At 35.1% G+C, this 19346-nt stretch overlaps 1 protein-coding gene across 4 annotated transcripts in view; it reads right to left on the bottom strand.

Annotated features, from left to right (window-relative positions):
• cep70 (centrosomal protein 70) overlaps nucleotides 1-12021 on the bottom strand; it is a 15890-nt gene extending 3869 nt beyond the window's left edge. The window contains exons 1-14 of one of the 4 annotated variants that reach the window (XM_051693841.1): nucleotides 11795-12021; nucleotides 11302-11319; nucleotides 10826-10922; nucleotides 10525-10648; nucleotides 6380-6560; nucleotides 6076-6251; nucleotides 3220-3279; nucleotides 2985-3096; nucleotides 2775-2863; nucleotides 2512-2586; nucleotides 2293-2395; nucleotides 2063-2161; nucleotides 1776-1934; nucleotides 1201-1350 (exon numbers count right to left, since the gene is read on the bottom strand). In XM_051693841.1, coding sequence (XP_051549801.1) covers nucleotides 1201-1350; nucleotides 1776-1934; nucleotides 2063-2161; nucleotides 2293-2395; nucleotides 2512-2586; nucleotides 2775-2863; nucleotides 2985-3096; nucleotides 3220-3279; nucleotides 6076-6251; nucleotides 6380-6560; nucleotides 10525-10648; nucleotides 10826-10922; nucleotides 11302-11310 — 1434 coding nt within the window. In that variant the 5' untranslated portion in view covers nucleotides 11311-11319; nucleotides 11795-12021. Of the gene's footprint in view, nucleotides 1-1200; nucleotides 1351-1775; nucleotides 1935-2062; nucleotides 2162-2292; nucleotides 2396-2511; nucleotides 2587-2774; nucleotides 2864-2984; nucleotides 3097-3219; nucleotides 3280-6075; nucleotides 6252-6379; nucleotides 6561-10524; nucleotides 10649-10825; nucleotides 10926-11038; nucleotides 11189-11301; nucleotides 11320-11794 lie in introns of those variants that run through there. The other 3 variants (XM_051693840.1, XM_051693839.1, XM_051693842.1) reach the window with 3 other exon arrangements.
• Nucleotides 12022-19346: the final 7325 nt, after the last annotated feature.

Consider the following 19346-nt stretch of genomic DNA (forward strand, 5'->3'; position numbering starts at 1 on the left):
GTATAAACGTCTTACAAACGTACAATTTATTCAAAGAAAGTTATAATTTTTTTTACTCGAAAAGATTTTCGTAAATCCAGTATTAATGTTTTATGAACTCCTAATTTTAAGATCATTCTTAATTTTGTTCTCGAAAAGATTTTCGTGAATCCAGTATAAACGTAATACGAACTTAAAATTTATTCTAAGATCATTCTTAATTTTTTCTCGAAAATTTTCATGAATCCAGTATAAACATCGAACAAACTGATAATTTATGCTAAGAATGCTCTTAGTTTTTTCGAGAACATTTTCGTTAATCAAGTATAAACGTCTTGCGAACTTATAATTTATCCTAAGAAAGTTGTTAATTTTTTGTCTCGAAGATTTCTACAAATCCAGTAGAAACATCATATGAACTGATCATTTATCCTAAGAACGTTCTTAATGTTTTTCTCGAGAATATTTTCGTGAATCCAGTATAAATGTCTGACGAATTTACCATTATTCTAAGAACGTTCTTAAAAATGTTTTTAGAAAATTTTAGTGAATCCAGAATAAACATCTTACGAACTAATAATTTATCCTATGAATGTTCTTAATTTTTGTCTAGAAGATTTTCATAAATTCAGTATAAATGTCTGACGAATTTACCATTATTCTAAGAATGTCCGTAAATATTTTTAGAAGATTTTCATGAATACAGTATAAACATCTTACGAACTAATAATTTATGCTAAGAACGTTCTTACATTTCTTTTAGATTTTCGTGAATCCAGTATAAAATGTCTTATGAACTGATCATTTATCCAAAGAATGGTCTTTTTTCTAAAAGATTTTCTTGAATCCAGTATAAACGTCTTACGAATTTATAATTTATCCCAAGAACGTTCAAAATTTTTTACTCGAGAAGATTTTCGTAAATCCAGTATAAACCTCAAGAACTTATAATTTATCCTAAGAACATTCAAATTTTTTTCTCAAGAAAATTTTTGTGAATGCAGTATAAATATATTACAAACTGATCATTTATCCTACTAGTGTTCCTAATATTTCTCGAAGACTTTTGTGAATCCAGTATAAACATCTTAAAAACTGATATTATCTTAAGAACATTCTTAATTTTTTTCTCGAGAAGATTTTCATGAATCCAGCCCCAGATGGATTACTTTAGGATAAATAACATTAAGATTGGAACATTGCGACTGTGCTGAGATTGACCTTGTCATCTGATGCCGTTTCATCCAATAGTGTGTCAACGATAAGCAATAAGTCTTCCACCCGCACTGAATCCAAAGGAGTAGTTATACTGCCCTCTGGCTGCCATGGCAACAACCTCTTCTGCAGTCTACTAAGGGCACGATGGAGATCCTGAGGATGCATACAGATTTGTAAATGTGAGCACAATGGCATATAGTGACAGATACTTAAAAGGATACTATCAACATATAGTATATATATCTTCAGGCTACAGTGCATTGTGGAAAAGCATGTGTTATACATGTTTGTCATTTGTAGTTGCGTTTACAATGCGGTAATTCATGAAACATGAAATGCAGAAAGAAGATGGAAATTGTTCAGTTTTTTCATGTCCTTTCAATTGCTTAATTTTCTGTAAATTTACATAATTTTACAAACTGAAATTCATCACTGCTATGTACATTCATTACTTTTTAAACTCAACGCATTAGTGACTTACAGCCAAGCAAAGTCTCAAACTTAATGACTGTTTTCAATCTGCCCAAATTTCAACCAGATGAATCAGTTAAGTGGAGGTGAACGTGGATGTTACTCACTGCTATAGAGTTTAGTTGTTGGCTCCAAACTACCAGGGTGGGAATAATTTGCTCAAACTCCACCTCCTGACTGGGATCTCTAGAAGCCTGTGCACGCTGTCTCAGCAACCCCAGCGGAGCTCTGGGATTGGTCAGGACTGCTGTGATGTCATGAAGGATCTACCAAGTACATCAGATAATAATATTAGAGATCAAATATGAAGATATTCACTTCCCCAATTTTTGTAGTGGCCAGAAAGACTGTACTGTTAAAAATAGAGAATTATGAAAGCCGTTTTGAAGTACACCTTCTCCAGCTTGGTGGCAGATTTGGCCTCTTTGCATTGAACTTTCACAGAAGAAACTATACGATTGACATCATGAACGTTGAGTTCCTTGCAGACGTCCTGAACAATCAAAAGCCGGAAACATTGCACTCACACGAACAACATTGACAGCTGCAGTAAACCTGAAAACATCGACACAAGACCAACACTGTACCCACATTATACCAATATTTCAGTGTATTTCTACACACCATAAGGTATCTCTTGCAGGTGGAGGCCTCCAGGGACTGTATGCTGGTGTTATCTGTGTTTAGCGTCTCTGGCATGTTCTGTGTTTTCAGTGCTTGAGCTGACCTGGGAGATTAAAAATAAAACATTTACTCTCAAAATTCACCTGGATTGGGCTTTATGTTATGTAGATCCAATTGGACACATCATGCAATGTTTTAAAAAATATATATCTGTTTTACCTGATGTTCTGTTGAATAATCCGATCCATGCGTCTCAACTGCTGCTTGCAGGTCTTCAGTTCTTTTACAGTAGGTCTAAAACATTTAACGATAAACCATATGACCAAAGATATAAATAATCAGTAATGTCTCTTTTTAGAAATATACAGGGGTGATTCTAATGAAAACTTTAGCACAAACTAATTAGGTAACCTTTATAAACCTGCTTCTAGCTCACTAGATTTTAGAACACAGCCACTGAATTATTCCAGATCATTACTAACCTGGACTCCAGATCTTCTTTAAGCTGCTGGATTTCAGACCTGAGTTCTTCTCGCTGAGCTTTGGTCTCCTTTAGCTGCTTCTGGTAGGACTGCAGTGAATCAGAACCACATTTACATGCAAAGACCAAAAAGTAAAATAATTCACTGGGTATAAATAGAAGAGAGACATCAAATGTATATAGACAACTTTGATAAAGAGAGAAAGACAACCTTCAAAAGGGTTTTGTAGTTGGATGACATGTCAGTGGTGTCTTTCTCCGTAATATATATGTTCTTCTGGGAGTTTGAGGAGTCGTTCTCTCCTGAGCTACTTTTGTACAGTCTGCCAGACAAGATGCCATTGGTTAAAGACATATTTCTTTAAACCTGATTCAAGAGTATGTGTAAATGTTGTAGATTACTTTGAAAAAGTCAAAATTAAAATTAAAATCATTCGTACACCTACTTGAGTTCATTACATAGTTGCTGCATTTGGGACTCGTAGACGGCAATGACATCCAAAATCCTTCAGAAACAAAATAATTAAGGTTGTCAATCGATTAAAATGTGTATTTGAATGTATTACATGAGATACTTAAGTAATTGACATAATCACAATCCATCACATACATCAACATACAGTGCATCCAGAAAGTATTCACAGCGCTTCACTTTTTCCACATTTTGTTATGTTACAGCCTTATTCCAAAATGGATTAAATTCATTATTTTCCTCAAAATTCTACAAACAATACCCCATAATGACAACATGAAGGAAGTTTGTTTGAAATCTTTGCAAATTTATTAAAAATAAAAAACGAAAAAGCCTTTGCTCAATACTGTGTGGAAGCACCTTTGGCACCAATTACAGCCAATTACAGCATTGTATGCTGAGAAAAGCACCATAAATAAAGAATTTAATACACCAATCAGACACAACGTTAAAACCACCTGCCTAATATTGTGTAGGTCCCCCTCGTGCCGCCAAAACAGCGCCAACCCGCATCTCAGAATAGCATTCAGAGATGATATTCTTCTCATCACAATTATACAGAGCGGTTATCTGAGTTATCATAGACTTCATCAGTTCGAACCAGTCTGGCCATTCTCTGTTGACCTCTCTCATCAACAAGGCGTTTCCATCCGCAGAACTGCCGCTCACTGGATGTTTTTTGTTTTTGGTACCATTCGGAGTAAATTCTAGAGACTGTTCTGTGTGAAAATCCCAGGAGATCAGCAGTTACAGAAATACTCAAACCAGCCCGTCTGGCACCAACAATCCAAAATCATTGAGATCACATTTTTTCCTCATTCTGATGGTTGATGTGAACAATAACTGAAGCTCCTGACCCGTATCTAAATGATTTTATGCACTGCACTGCTGCCACACTATTGGCTGATTAGATAATCGCATGAATGATTGTTGGTGGCAGACGGGCTGGTTTGAGTATTTCTGTAACTGCTGATCTCCTGGGATTTTCACGCACAACAGTCTCTAGAGTTTACTAAGAATGGTGCCAAAAACAAAAAAACATCCAGTGAGCAGCAGTTCTGTGGACAGAAACACCTTGTTGATGAGAGAGGTCAACAGAGAATGGCCAGACTGGTTCGAACTGATGAAGTCTATGATAACTCAGATAATTGTGGTGAGAAGAATATCATCTCAGAATGCTATTCTGAGATGCGGATTGGCGCTGTTTTGGCGGCACGAGGGACCTACACAATATTAGACAGGTGGTTCTAATGTTGTGGTTGATCGGTGTAAATAATAATTAAATATAATAAAATGTGTTCTTCACTGAGGCAGGATATCGACCCCTTTACCAATGAGTTTTAAGTTGTATTTAAATAAAATATTTGTTATTCTTTAAAAATAATTATTTATATTATACAGTACTGTGCAAAAGTCTTAGGCCCATAAGATGTTTCACAAAAGCATTTGTCTTAAGATGGTTATTTATATCTTCAGCTTTAGTGTGTCAATAGGAAATATAAATGTTAGACTCCCAAACATTACTTTTGCAAATAGAAAAGATTAGAATAGAAGAACAGGGAGCCCTGCAATAGATGTCATGGCCCCCACAAAGCCCCCCACTGAACATCAAGTCAGTCTGGGATTACATAAAGAGACAGAAGCAGTTGAGACAGCTTAAATAGATAGAAGAACTGTGGTGAATTCTCTAAGAAGCTTGGAACATCCTATCTGCCAACAACCTAGAAAAACGGTGTCCAGGTGTACCTAGGAGAACTGGTGCTGTTTTAAAGGCAAAGGTGGTCACACCGAATATTGATTTAGCTTTTTTATGTTTACTGGACTTTGTATGACATTAAGTGATAAATGAAAACTATTTATGTCATTATTTTTGAAGACATCCTCACTATGCAACATTTTTCACAAGTGCCTAAAACTTTTGCCCAGTACTGTTTATAAATAATTGATCAAATATATAATTATATATAAAATATTATAATATATATTTACATACATACATACATACATACATACATATATATATATATATATATATATATGTATACATACATATACATTATATATATATATAATGTATATGTATATATGTGTGTGTGTGTGTGTGTGTGCTTGTATGTCTGTATATATATATATATATGTATATGTATGCATGTGTATATATATTTTATATATATATATATATATATATATATATATATATATATATATATATATATATATACACACATACATACATACACACACACACACACACACACACATACATACACACACACATACATATATAATGTATATGTATGTATATGTACTCCAAGAACAGTATGTGTGACGCAAATTGTGTCATCAGCAAAGCCGCGTGCCGCCTCATCTGTGTACGTCATCTGCTGGCCATTGAATGAGTGTCACAAAGCAAATGTAGTGCGCATGCATCGAACGCGTTTCTTATTCGTTTGCGGTCAGAAAAGTATACTCAGAAAGGCAACGCGGTCGGCCGGGTGCGATCCGATCCGGAACACGGATAAATTAAGTATACTCTGGCCTTAACCTGGCAACCACAATATTTCCATGTTTTTCATGACCATCAAAACCCTGACTAGTATGACCTTTGACCCTTTTTTCTATATTATATGTGACAAAAAAAATCTCAACAAAACACTTTGTATTCAATATATACCAGTTTATAGATGTACAGGTTGTACATACTTGAGTTTATTTGACTCTACTTTAAAATGCAGCTACAAAACCAAATTAATATGACGTGCAGAAACCAGAGATTATAATTTATGATGGTCAGATGGCCAAGATGATCCTGTGATTCTCTGTCACTCACTGCTGGTCAGTGGTGGAGTTGTGTCGGGCTGATCTGCCGAGGATCTGCTGGAAGCTCTGGTTCTGTCGGGCTATACGTCTCTCTTCCTCCCTCACTGCATACTGGAGTTTCTTCTGTAGCTGAGAGACCTGCTCCTTCTCCTGAGAGAGCTTCTGCTCCAGAGACTGACACTGTCTCTAACCACACACACGGAGTTGAAAAGTTTGGGGGAAATCAACCTACACATAGCTTACTCATAGTTGTCTCAGCATATAAACCTTTAATAGTAGTTAGTTTAAAAAGTAGTTTGGTAATACAATAATACCTCCGCATCTCTCTTTTCCTGCTGCAGCTGTGTGAACTGGCTGTGCTGTTGGGCGGCTTTACCGATGTACAAGTCCTCAAGGTCTTGAACTTTGACCTTCACGCCATCTAGGATGCCCTCCAGCTCAGCCGCCCTCTGAGAATGACAGGTGGCTCGTGCCTGATGCTGCTGCACCTCCTCTCTGTAAGAAACCAAAAATACACCTTTAAATGCTGCTTGTTGTTACTGCACTTCCTGATCTAAACAATTTTTGCAATTCTTTGCATGTATCAGATTTCACACTTTTTGATCAATGACTTTTCCATGATCTTTCCAGCTATCTGTGATTAGTGGATAAGGATTTTTACAAATGATTTGGATCAGACCTATGTGCTAATGAATCATTCAGACCGATTTGTGAATAAGTTCAAGCAATTAATTGAAAAGAACTGACTAAACAGACATCAGAGGAGCTGTGTCCAAAATTGCATACAGTCAGAGTATGTACTACATTTGATGAAAAACATACTTCTCGGTAGGTAAAAAAGTACATTCTTTAGGTATGCAGGTTTGTAGAATGAATACATTCCCGGACATACTTCATCTGGGAACGGCCCTGCAGCCCTCCTAAACGCTCTTCTCTCCTAAGAGTTCTTGTTTTGTTTTAGGCGATTCGCATTCTTCGTGCATATTGCCACCTACTGGGCGGGGAGGAGAATTTACAGTAAAAAATGACTTAATAATTTACCTGTTTCTCACCCACACCTATCATATCACTTCTGAAGACATAGATTTAACCACTTGGGTCATATGGAGTACTTTTGTGCTGCCTTTATATGCTTTTTGAGCTTCAAAGTTCTAACCACCATTCACTTGCATTGTATGGACCAACAGAGCTGAAATATTCTTCAGAAATTCTTCATTTGTGTTCAGCAGAAGAAAGTCATACCAGGGTTGCCAACTCTCACGCATTTGATGCTTTCAGGCTCTGTCTCACGCTCTCACTCTACCAAAGTAAATCTCACGCCAAATAACAAGAAAACGTAATTCAATATAAAATAAATAAAACAACAAATCTTCAATTTGGATTTTTCCATCAGCACGAGACTTGAATTTTCGGGCTGCCGAAGCAAATTCTGAAAAGGACACAAACATTTTTGCTGGAAGCATAGTCCCAGCTCAATGAAATGGCCCACTCATACTGTAGGTATACCATCAGAATATTATAACTAACCTTATAAAAATAAGGTCTTATTTAAATTAAGTTAATTTAGTTTGATTTCCCAAAACATTTTGAAGTAAAACAACTGTACAATTCTAAAAGTTCCAGATTTCCAATGTAAACATGAAATACAGTTCAGTAATTCTGTTAATTAGTAATTAATTGCAATTATGTAACCAACCAACTTTGAGCTTGTGGGTGAACTTGGTACCTCAGCCACCACTGAAGACCATTTTTGGACTCAGGAACCCTGGTTGTGCCATAGTGTATGGGCGTTTTGAAATTGTGAAATTGCCTTGTAGGGTTACAGAGGTCTTGTTGTGGTGTTAGACATTAAGACAGAAGGCTTACTAGTATCAAGTACGCACACTACATGACCAAGGACACATTAAGGTGCCATGGGCACGGGGCCCACTGGGCTTGAACGACGATTTGCCTGTTCATTAATGCGGCCCTGGCCATGGCATCAACATCTCACTCCAGCCTGGTATCCTAAGTTGGCAACCCTGGTCATACACATCTGTGATCACATGAGGGTGAGTAAATTATAAAAGAATTTTCATTTTTGGGTGAACTATCCCTTTAAATAAAACGCGGGTGTGTCAAGACGCGTTTTTTTTTTTTTAAAGTTGCCGCTCTTTTTAATTTGCGCCTATCCAAAGTTTTCCTGAGCAACCACTGGGTGGCGCCATGATGATTCTAATTGCCTGTTTTGTGTTTCTGGTCTTGAGACACAATGTAAAATCTACCAAAATGAGCAATTCAGACAGAGAACAAATACCATTTTGTTATTGGGAGTAAAAATGTATTTCAGGCCCAACTTGTGCAGTTGTTGGCTGTCATAACAACTCAAAATAGTCAATTATATCAGCATAATTAACCTTGGACCATTGCTTCATGACATCTACATACTCAGGTGAGGCACTGTCAAAAAAAAGGTCATCTCGGGGGGCCTGGTAGCTCAGCGAGTACTGACGCTGACTACCACCCCTGGAGTCGTGAGTTCGAATCCAGGGTGTGCTGAGTGGCTCCAGCAGGTCTCCTAAGCAACCAAATTGGCCCGGTTGCTAGGGAGGGTAGAGTCACATGGGGTAACCTCCTCGTGGTCATGATTAGTGGTTCTCGCTCTCAATGGGGCACGTGGTAAATTGTGCGTGGATCGCGCAGAGTAGCATGAGCCTCCACATGCTGTGAGTCTCCGTGGTGTCATGCACAACGAGCCACATGATAAGATGCGTGGATTTACGGTCTCAGAAGCGGAGGCAACTAAGACTTGTCCTCCGCCACCTGGATTGAGGTAAGTAACCGCGCCACTACGAGGACCTACTAAGTAGTGGGAATTGGGCATTCCAAATTGGGAGAAAAAGGGATTAAAAAAAACCCCAAAAAAACATTCATATCAACTTTAAGTATCGGCACTTTAAAGCCACACATTTTTGAAAATGTTTACAAATGTGATATTTTAAACATCACATTACTCGCTAAAAATATACGCAGATGCGGGTGAAAACATTGGAGACTGGAAATTGAAAAAAGGCAAATCATGGAACACTTCCACATTCAGGAAAAAGGTTGATAATAAGACGGTGCTCCTGCACGAGAATCAGCGCAACGGTCAAAGATGTCCATCTAGTGCTGTTTACATATTGGACAACGGGCGCAAAAATGCGTTCAGTCTGAACGTACCCTAAAGGGTGTAGTGGAATGAACATCAGATCAGAGTAAAGGGAACCCGTCTGTTATGTCAGCTGATCTCATTCCCCCATATCATGGTCACAACATTCTACTCCAGTCATACTAGATTATATATCACATTACAACAGGTGGTCAGCACCACTCACTCACATGGGGGGTTTAAGTTTACATTATTGAGCATGTGGATGACAAAAGCGACGTGTTCAGGTGTGATCCCATTGGAAGGGACAAGTGCTAACCGACTGAGCAGAAAGTATGTATACGAAATGTAGGTAATGACCCCAAGATATGTTGAACATTTATGAAAACCTAGAAATGATTGACGTATGAATGAATAAATAAAAAAAAAAAAAAAAAAAGAAAATTAGATTTAAAAATACAAAAATATGTAAATTATTTTAAACAAGCACAACACATTCTAACATAATCCAATAAATTATAAATTAATATAAAAATGAATGATAAATAAAAACAAAAATGAAAATGAAAAAAAAAGATTTTTTTTATTATTATTTTAAATAAGCAAGACACATTCAGACACAACTCAATCAACAGTAAATGAATAAATTAATTAATTGATAAATAAAAATTAAAATGATGAGAATTTTTTTTTTCTTGGGGGAATATGTAAATTATTTTACATAAGCACAACACATTTGGGCATCCGAAAAAATGTAAATGAGTAAATAAATGAATTAATTAATAAAAAAAAAAAAAGAAAATGAGAAAAATTAAATAAAAAAAAAATTCTCTGACATAATCCAATCAATACTAAATGAATAAAGAGAAATAAAAAAGAGAAAAATGTTATTAAAAAAAAAAAAAAAAGTAAAATATCTTAAATGAGCTTAACACATTCAGACATAATCCAATGAATCATAAATGGATGTATAAAAAAAAAAAAAAAAGAGAAAAATATGTTTTCCCTTTTTTCTTTAAGATGTAAATCTGAATATGTAAATTATTTTAAGTAAGCTCAACACAAATGGACGTAATCCAATCATTAATAAAACAATAAATAAAGGAGTAAATACATAAAAAAATTAAAAAAGTAAAAATAAAGAAAAAAGTGGGGCATTTTTTTATTATATTAAATAAGCTCAACAAATTTGGACATAAATCAATTAAAAATAAAATAATGATTAAATCTATTTATTCTATAAATAAATAATAAAATAAATAAATAAATAAATAATAAAAAATAAATATTAAAGAGAAAAAAAATCTGTTAAATAACAGCTGGACTCACTTTAATAAGCCGTTGGACTGAATGAGTTCTTGGATCAGACCTTGTCTTCTTTCAGAATCTGCAAGCATAGTTTTCAACATCACCCTTATGTCTGCCGCGGACTTGCGCTCCAACAGAACCAACTCTACAAACAACAAACAAACAACATTACCCCTATACAACATTGAAGTATTAAACTGAAGCCATATTGAGCCAAAACAACATGCTATATACAAAAATTTTATAACTAAGAATCTATCAATTTCTCCATATTCGTTAGTTACATAATAAATAAATTATGAAAATAAAAATAAAACATTACCTGCAAGATTCGTATTCTCTGTTGGATCTGCAAAGTTCACGGGTTTGAATCCATGATGCTGCAACAACCTGTTAACGGCGTCCCACTCTCTTGCTTCCTGCTGCAAGAACATGTTAAATGCAGTTATAACAACCAATGATTGATATGAGAGCATTAGAAATTTAACACTACAACAAAACTGCACAGACATTTAAATATTGTAATTTGTGCAACCTGATACTGGCTGTAAGTCCACAAAAACACATAAGTTTTGTCCCTGGACTGCAATGCAGCAGTCAGAGCATTCCTATCCATGTTTATCCACCGTGATCACACATGCACTGTGAGCTATTACATTATTTGTACTCTCCTCAAAGTCTTCCAACTTTGCTCTGCCTTATCAGCTCTACAAACCCTCTTCTCTATTCACAGCAGATGGAGAAGAGACACAGATCGGATTACTACACCAGTGATCTCATGATAGAAAGACAGCTCACCTGCTCCATCCTGATGCCCTATAAGAAAACAGATACATGTAAAGATGCATGAATGCATGAATGTGATGCACAAAGATGCAAATGCATTTACGAATGCATTGATCAAAGTTGCATGCAATGGGCAGGTTATTGCATTTGCATAAGTAACAATATATGTGCATTTAAATTAAAAGTCAAGAACATGATATTACCATAGTACCATGGTACTATACCCAAAGAAACATGGTAATACCGTTACTTTCAGGTACTTTTTTGATAGTGTGTTGATTAAAATCATGTATGTTGTTACAAAAAAATATATTTTTTATACAGTCTTTCATCAAACACACTACAGGACTAGGAATCAGATTAATAAAACATTATTAATAAATAATTAGCTTCCATATCCACTATGTATTAATTACATTTTATGTACTCAATATGAAAACACTAAAATCGCCGCTGATAACTAATTTGCAACAAATGCTTTAAGCAGTAGCAATCTAAATCTTACCTTTACTGTGCCGACGTGGAATGTTTATGAATGATTTATTGTTAAAACGTTCAATTTAGCATCTTATGAACGGACAAACACGAGTCTGTTTACGGTTTCAAATAACTGCCTAAACTAAGGCATATATACACTTCCTGGATTTGAACCAATAGGAGGACAGCATGACTAAACCACGCCTATCGTTCCTGCTGCGTCTCGAAGGTAACCCCCCGGCAGCTTGAGTCTTGCGAGAGTGTCATTCACTGTTACTTTTAGGGTTATATTTAATGGTAGGGTTAAGGTTAGGGTTAGATTTAGGGGTAGGGGTAGGTGTGGCGTTTCTGTAGGACTCTAAATAAACACAAAAACACAGTGTGTGTGTGTGTGTGTGTGTGTGTGTGTGTGTGTGTGTGTGTGTGTGTGTGTGTGTGTGTGTGAGAACATTCAATGTGGCTCTCGCGAGACTTTATGTAGCCGGGGCGTTATCTTCAAGACACTACCGAATTTTCCTGTTTCCTGGGGAGTGTCTGTGTAGTGGAGTCACCTGGAATGTCCACTAGATGACAGCAGAGAATGAACATTTGAATTTGAAAAGGCCTAACGCTTTCATAATTAAAAAATGTCTTGTTTATTTATTTATTTATTTTTAAAAATAAGGAAAAAATATACATTAAATAATATCTTTTCACATTTATAATTAAATCAAATATAAAACATAAAAATATTAAATGCATATATTATTGTATAATATTATTTAAAAAATTAATAAATGTCATGTTACCCCCCCGTAAAGAAGATAATGTTACTCCTAGGTGTGATTTCTGGTATTGATTCCTATCGTATGTATGCATTAATGAATTATACATCACACCTTTACAGAAAGGTGTTATCTGCCATTATACAGGTCAGATAATGCAGCGTGGTATAAAGGCAGCAGCTGCCATTTATTGTGGCATTAAAATGCCTTGTGACTACCCCTAAATTTACATAAAATTAAAACAAGACCAATGCAAATCTGTAAGTGTAATCTATTAAATCATGCATTCTGTTATGTCCATTTTAACAGACTGCGTTTATATTCCAGAGTCTGTAATCTCACTTCACAGGTATTGCTTTCCCAAATTCACTGATTCTGTGGCATTTCATTTTTGCTCTTCTTGCAATGTGTGGCCCATGGATTGGAAAGGGTAAACTCAGGAATGTATGAAGGTCAGCATGCAAATCACAACATACTGGATGAGTCGCACTTTCAGTGTCACCACCTACATCAGCTCAGCTAAGCAAAGAAAATGAAAAACTGATATGGAAATATTTAAGATTTTTGACAGGATTTGACAGTAAAACAAATAGTCTTGCAGGAAGAAATACTGTATAAATATTTCAGTACCTAAAATAACAACTATATATTTTTTTATTTAATTATGTATTTATTTTATGGCAAATTAAAATTAATTAATAATTCATATAGGTTACATAGCATGCCCTTGGCATTTAAAAAAAAAAAAATCTGTTTTGTGTGTAAAATTATGTTGCAATACTTTTTTAATGAGTAATGGCCATAAATTGCCTAAATATTTAATATTAATTGTGCCAGGCCACTTTGACCTGTTGCTCTCCATTAATAACGTTGTCAAAGTTCCTTTCACAGTCCTGCTTGTAGTATTTTGTCAAATCTATACTAATTACCCCATATATATATATATATATATATATATATATATATATATATATATATATATATATATATATATATATATATATATATATATATATATATATACACTACCGGTCAAAAGTTTTGAAACACTTACTCATTCTTTATTATAATTTTTTTCTTCACATTTTAGAATAATAGTAAAGTCATCAGAACTATGGAATAACATAAATGGAACTATGGGAATTATGTTGTGACTAAACAAAATCCAAAATAAATCAAAACTGTATTATATTTTAGCATCTTCAAAGTAGTCACCCTTTGCCTAGAATTTGCAGACATGTACTCTTGACATTTTCTCAACCAACTTCTTGAGGTATCACCCTGGGATGCTTTTTAAACAGTATTGAAGGAGTTCCCATCTATGTTGGACACTTATTGTCTGCTTTTCTTTATTATTTGGTCCAAGTCATCAATTTCAAAAACTTTTTTTTTTATTATTAAATTGTAGTTTTATAATGAAATAAATTAATATGGTGGCACAATTATATTTTTGTCTACAAAACTAATTTCAAACATTTAAGCATATGCCTTCAGATCAAAAGATTTTTAAGATCATGGGAAACATTTCAATCAAGAGTGTGTGTGTGTGTGTGTGTATATATATATATATATATATATATATATATATATATATATATATATATATATATATGTGTGTGTGTGTGTGTGTGTGTGTGTGTGTGTGTGTGAAGACATAGGCACGAAAGGTCTACATGAGAGCCTGTCTGGTAGAAAATTTCTTTTTTTTTTTTTTTTATTGGAATAAGTGTTTGGGGGATATAATGCTTGGCATTTTTGGGCCACGATTGGTCTTGTGTTAAAAAATAAATTAATTAAAGATAGGTATTTTGCAATTTAAATGAAAGGTTGACTCATCCAAAATCTAGTCAAGCTGAACCAATTCTTCAATCTTAATAAATTCGACAGGCAGAGACAAATGAAGGGACCAAAGCATGTCTGTACTGGCACTTTGTTTTCTGTTTGTATGATAAAAATATAATTAATTACCAATTTGGTGAACATAAATCTACATGCAATCAAATATATTGTGAACTTGCCGCCGTGAAAACTTCATTTCTGAAGCCCGCCAACGAAGCTGAGAAACCGTTACGAAAACAAAACTACAAAGGGCGGGAAATGTGAATAAAACGACACAAAAGATAGTTGTTAAATTAAAATATGATCATTGTTGCAAACTATTTCAAATTGGTTATACTTTTAATTTTCACCTCAGGAACCAATCATATACGTCTGTACTGGAACTTTGTTTTCTGTTTGTATGATAACATATAATTAATTACCGATTTTTTTAACATAAATCTAAATTTCATCAAATATATTTATTTTTTTAAAATCGTGCGCGTGCGCAATGAACTTGCCGCTTTTCTTCACATTTCTGAAGCCCGCGATCGAAGCTGAGAAACCGTTATTACAACGAAACGACAAAAGGCGGGAAACGATGTTGCTGAGTAAAAATATAATTATTGTTACATACTATTTCAAATTGGTAATACTTTTAATTTTCTCCTCAAGGTTTCTGTTATGTCTTGCCTCACAAAATTACCAAGGTTACGAGAGGTTCTGCCAAATACTAATGTTTTCATTACTGTGAAATCGTTTAAGTGAATAATTTAATATGGGATCTCCTTTAGACAGTATAAGACGTTTCAGAATCTTTTTGTCCTTTTAATTTACTTTTGATGGCAGCAGTGGCATACATCTACCACAGTTTTATTGTAGAAACTGAGGTAAATGTAATGTTTTGGCAGAAAATATGGTGGTTGGTAAATTTTTGTAACGGCATGTTTTATATTTTTATATCTTCTATCTCACTGACAAATTGTGCTATCGATTTTTTTTTTTTTTTTTTTTTTTTTTAAATCACATTTCTTAAGGCGGTATGACCTGGTAAGTATTTCTAGCAGACAATAAGCTTATTTTGAGAAAGCAGTATGACATAATGGGCAGGTAGGTCATGTTTTCAGCACAATGTCTAGGATTCACTTTGCTGCTCCGTTAATTCAGGTAAGATAAACAAGGTAAGTGGCGATGCTTTGGTGTCTGTTCCCCCATCTGTTGACATTAAAGGCTCTGAAGGTCCATTAAATAGTTTAATGACGAGAAATCGATTGAATAAACGAGCTGTGACAAATTAAAGGAGGTGCAGAGGTTTCTGGATTAAAGACCATGGCAAATCAATGCGTTATCACAAATGTGCAAATCATCAAGGATGGACTTGGTCAACCACATGTAGTGATACAAAAAAAAAAAAAAAAAAAAAAACATTCAGTCTTTAATTTATTTTTTATTCAACACTTAAAAATAGAATTCCAGGGGGGCCTGGGTAGCTCAGCAAGTATTGATGCTGACTACCACCCATAGAGTCCTGAGGTTGAATCCAGGGTGTGCTGAGTGACTCCAGCCAGGTCTCCTAAGCAACCAGATTGGCCCGGTTGCTAGGGAGGGTAGAGTCACATGGGGTAACCTCCTCCTGGTCGCTATAATGTGTGTGTGGTTCTCGCTCTCGGTGGGGCACGTGGTGTGTTGTGCGTGGATGCCACGGAGAAAAGCGTGAAGCCTCCACACGCGCTACGTCTCTGCGTTAACACGCTCAACAAGCCACGTGATAAGATGCGCGGATTGACGGTCTCAAACGCGGAGGCAACTGAGATTTGTCCTATGCCCCCACGAGGACTTAGAGCGCATTGGGAATTGGGCATTTCAAATTGGGGAGAAAAGGGGAGGGAAAAAAATTGAATTCCATACAATTTATAAGCGTGGATGCTTATTGGTCAATACAGTTTACAAGTCATTCAAAAATACACAAGAAATTGACTAGAAATCTGTGTTCACCTAGCTTCCGCATGTAATACTGCACTTACTGTATAAATTAAAGTTTCATTAACTTTTTCGAAATTATCTGTTAAGCATGATCTAATGTTATTATGTTTGTTAATGACCTATTCATTTTTAGAGTGGATTTTAAGTATTAGTTTAGTCCTACTGTGGAATACAAGGATGTGTTTGTTTTTACTGCAGGTAAAAGAGAAAAAAACGACCATCAAAAATTGAATTTTATGTACTTTTATGACTTATCCGAGATTCAAGTCATAAGCACTTGAGTCAGTTTTCTTCAAGGCAAAATGCTTGGTGATTTTTTACAGACTTTCAAATCATGTTATCATGCTTTGCCATTTGGAAGCAACAAAAACAACCGACATGTTGTGAGCACACACGTCTTCAAATTACTCTCAACAAAAACTGTTTAAGTGGAGTAAAACGCACCTCTGTGAATTCAACAAGGGCAGAAAGAGCACAGCTTTTCCCTTTTCACAGACTTCACCTCCTGAAAGGCAATTTGGAGATAAAGGATGAAGCCAAAAGGCATGAAAGGCATCTAACGCTAATCCTGCCTCACCTTGAGGCTGATCGAACTCTGAACATCATCCATAAATCTCTCATTTCTTCCCTGTGACCATAAATATATCCACACCATTCTATATGGGGAAGCTTTCTTCTTCTCGCACTGGAAGTTTTCTGAAGTTAAAGATGGTGGCTGCAGATTGGAAGTTTTTCAAGTTCTGATGGCCGATAAGGTTACTTTATTTTGTTTGTTCCAGTTTCCGTGAAGCACAGAGATGAGGCAAATCCATGCTGGGATTATCTTTGACTCACTCTCACCTTGAACAGGTGTGGAGCACTGATATGGCCCAAACCAACATGGCCCAGATGCACCATGGGTAGAAATGGGACAGCTGTGAGAGGAAAGCCAGAGTTCTGCTCAGATTATCAGAAAGCATCTCTCTACTTTCATACAAATCCGAGAAAAAACAAACACTACATATAGCTCCATAAAAAGACCCATATAAACCTTTTTTTAGGATGTACATAGAATCAGTGTTGGGTATGTTACTTTAAAAAAAAAATACTTCTCTAAAATTGTAATCAGATTACTGATTACTCCATTGAAAAAGCAATCACATTACCAATTACTTTAACATTTCTTTCTAAAACACTTTTCTGCTCAACGAATTCAAATTAAAACCTAAATTTTCTACTAGTTCATTGTTGCACACAAGTTATACACTCAGCACCTCACATTTCTCCCTTGAATTTTAAATGATTTCTACATAATGTACTTAAAAGTAATTAAACTGAGTCTTAACTAATCTGGCAAGAATTTAAAATGTAACATGTTACACAACTAAAAAGTAATTTGTTTACAGTTACTAATTACTTTGTAATCAGATTACACCCAACACAGCAAAGAATAAGGGTAGATCTTCTAGCATACGACATTTTTAAAGTAAAACGAGCTTTATCTTTGCAGAAAAACTACATGTCATAGTTTCTCTACACTGCAAAATTTTTTTAAAATATGTAGTTGTTACCTTAAAGGAATAGTTCACCCAAAAATGAAAATTCTCTCATCATTTACTCACCCGCATTCCATCCCAGATGTGTATGACTTTCTTTCTTCTGCTGAACACAAACAAAGATTTTAAGAAGAATATTAAGCTCTGCTGGTCCATACAATGCAACTGAATGGTGACAAGACCTTAGAAGCTCCAAAAATCACATAAAAGTAATTCATATGACTCTAGTGGTTAAATCCTTATCTTCAGAAGTGATATGAATAGGTGTGGTTGAGAAACAGATCAATATTTTTACTATAAATCTCCACTTTCACTTTCAAAATGTGAACGTATGTGAAAGTTGAGATTTATATATTATTTATGGCTTTGATATTGATCTGTTGTTCACCAACACTTCTCATATTGCTTCTGAAGATATGGATTTAACCACTGGAGTCATATGGATTACTCTTATGCTGCCTTTATGTGCTTTTTGGAACTTCAAAGGTCTGGTTACCATTCACTTGCATTGTATGGACCAGCAGAGCTGAAATATTCTACTAAACATTTTCGTTTGTGTTCTGCAGAAGAAAGAAAGTCATACACATTTGGGATGGCATGAGGGTGAGTAAATGAGGAATTTGTTTGGTGAACTATCCGTTTAAGGAGGTATTTTAACCTGATCGGACCCCTAAAAATGACTTTTTATTGGTGTTCCTTATGTAGCCAATTTTACCATTTACTTATTACAGGAATTATCATGCTAGATCAACCTAGGCTTACATGCCTTGCTCACTTGCACAAGACTAATTCTTGCAGGGTTAATTTATATAGAAAACGTTTTTCTAGTTTTCTTAGCTTTAAAACACATCATTGCTTTGACAATGCTCTTTGTGAGTGCATCTCTATGAAACTACTTTTAAAAATTCTTATCCAGTATTCATAAACATTGTAAAGTTATAGAAATGTACTGGCAATTAATTTGTTAAAAGTTGCGGGAACCCTGTCAACACATAAGAACAGGATGCTACATGACAAATACAAAATGTTTTTAGATGTTTTTGCATTCATTAGAAAAAATAGAGGATTAAGCCTTCAAAACATAGGAATACTAATGTAAAGTGAGAGCACTCTTAAATGTGAATTACAGGAGTTCTGGATAAAAGCACTGTAGCTGAAAGTGCCATTGTTTGGAGACCAGTCCAGCACTCTAGTCTGCAAGCATAGATAAACACAATTTCACTCTAGTCACTGCGATTACCACGCCACTAATTGCTTCATTTTGCCAATTGGTATTTAGAGTAAACAAAAGGTCATAATTTAGTGGAATTAGAATTCTGAAAACGAACCCTCTTGAACGTCATTCTTAAGAACACACAGAACACTGATGATGTATTTGTAATCCCTTTCCAGACCAATTATATTGTTTGCATACTTAACTTTAAAGCTTTCAAAAGTCTTTGGAATTGTACGATGCAGATACAGTTTTTTGTACATTAAA

Source organism: Myxocyprinus asiaticus, chromosome 49 (genome assembly GCF_019703515.2).
Source record: "Myxocyprinus asiaticus isolate MX2 ecotype Aquarium Trade chromosome 49, UBuf_Myxa_2, whole genome shotgun sequence".
NCBI classification, from domain to species: domain Eukaryota; kingdom Metazoa; phylum Chordata; class Actinopteri; order Cypriniformes; family Catostomidae; genus Myxocyprinus; species Myxocyprinus asiaticus.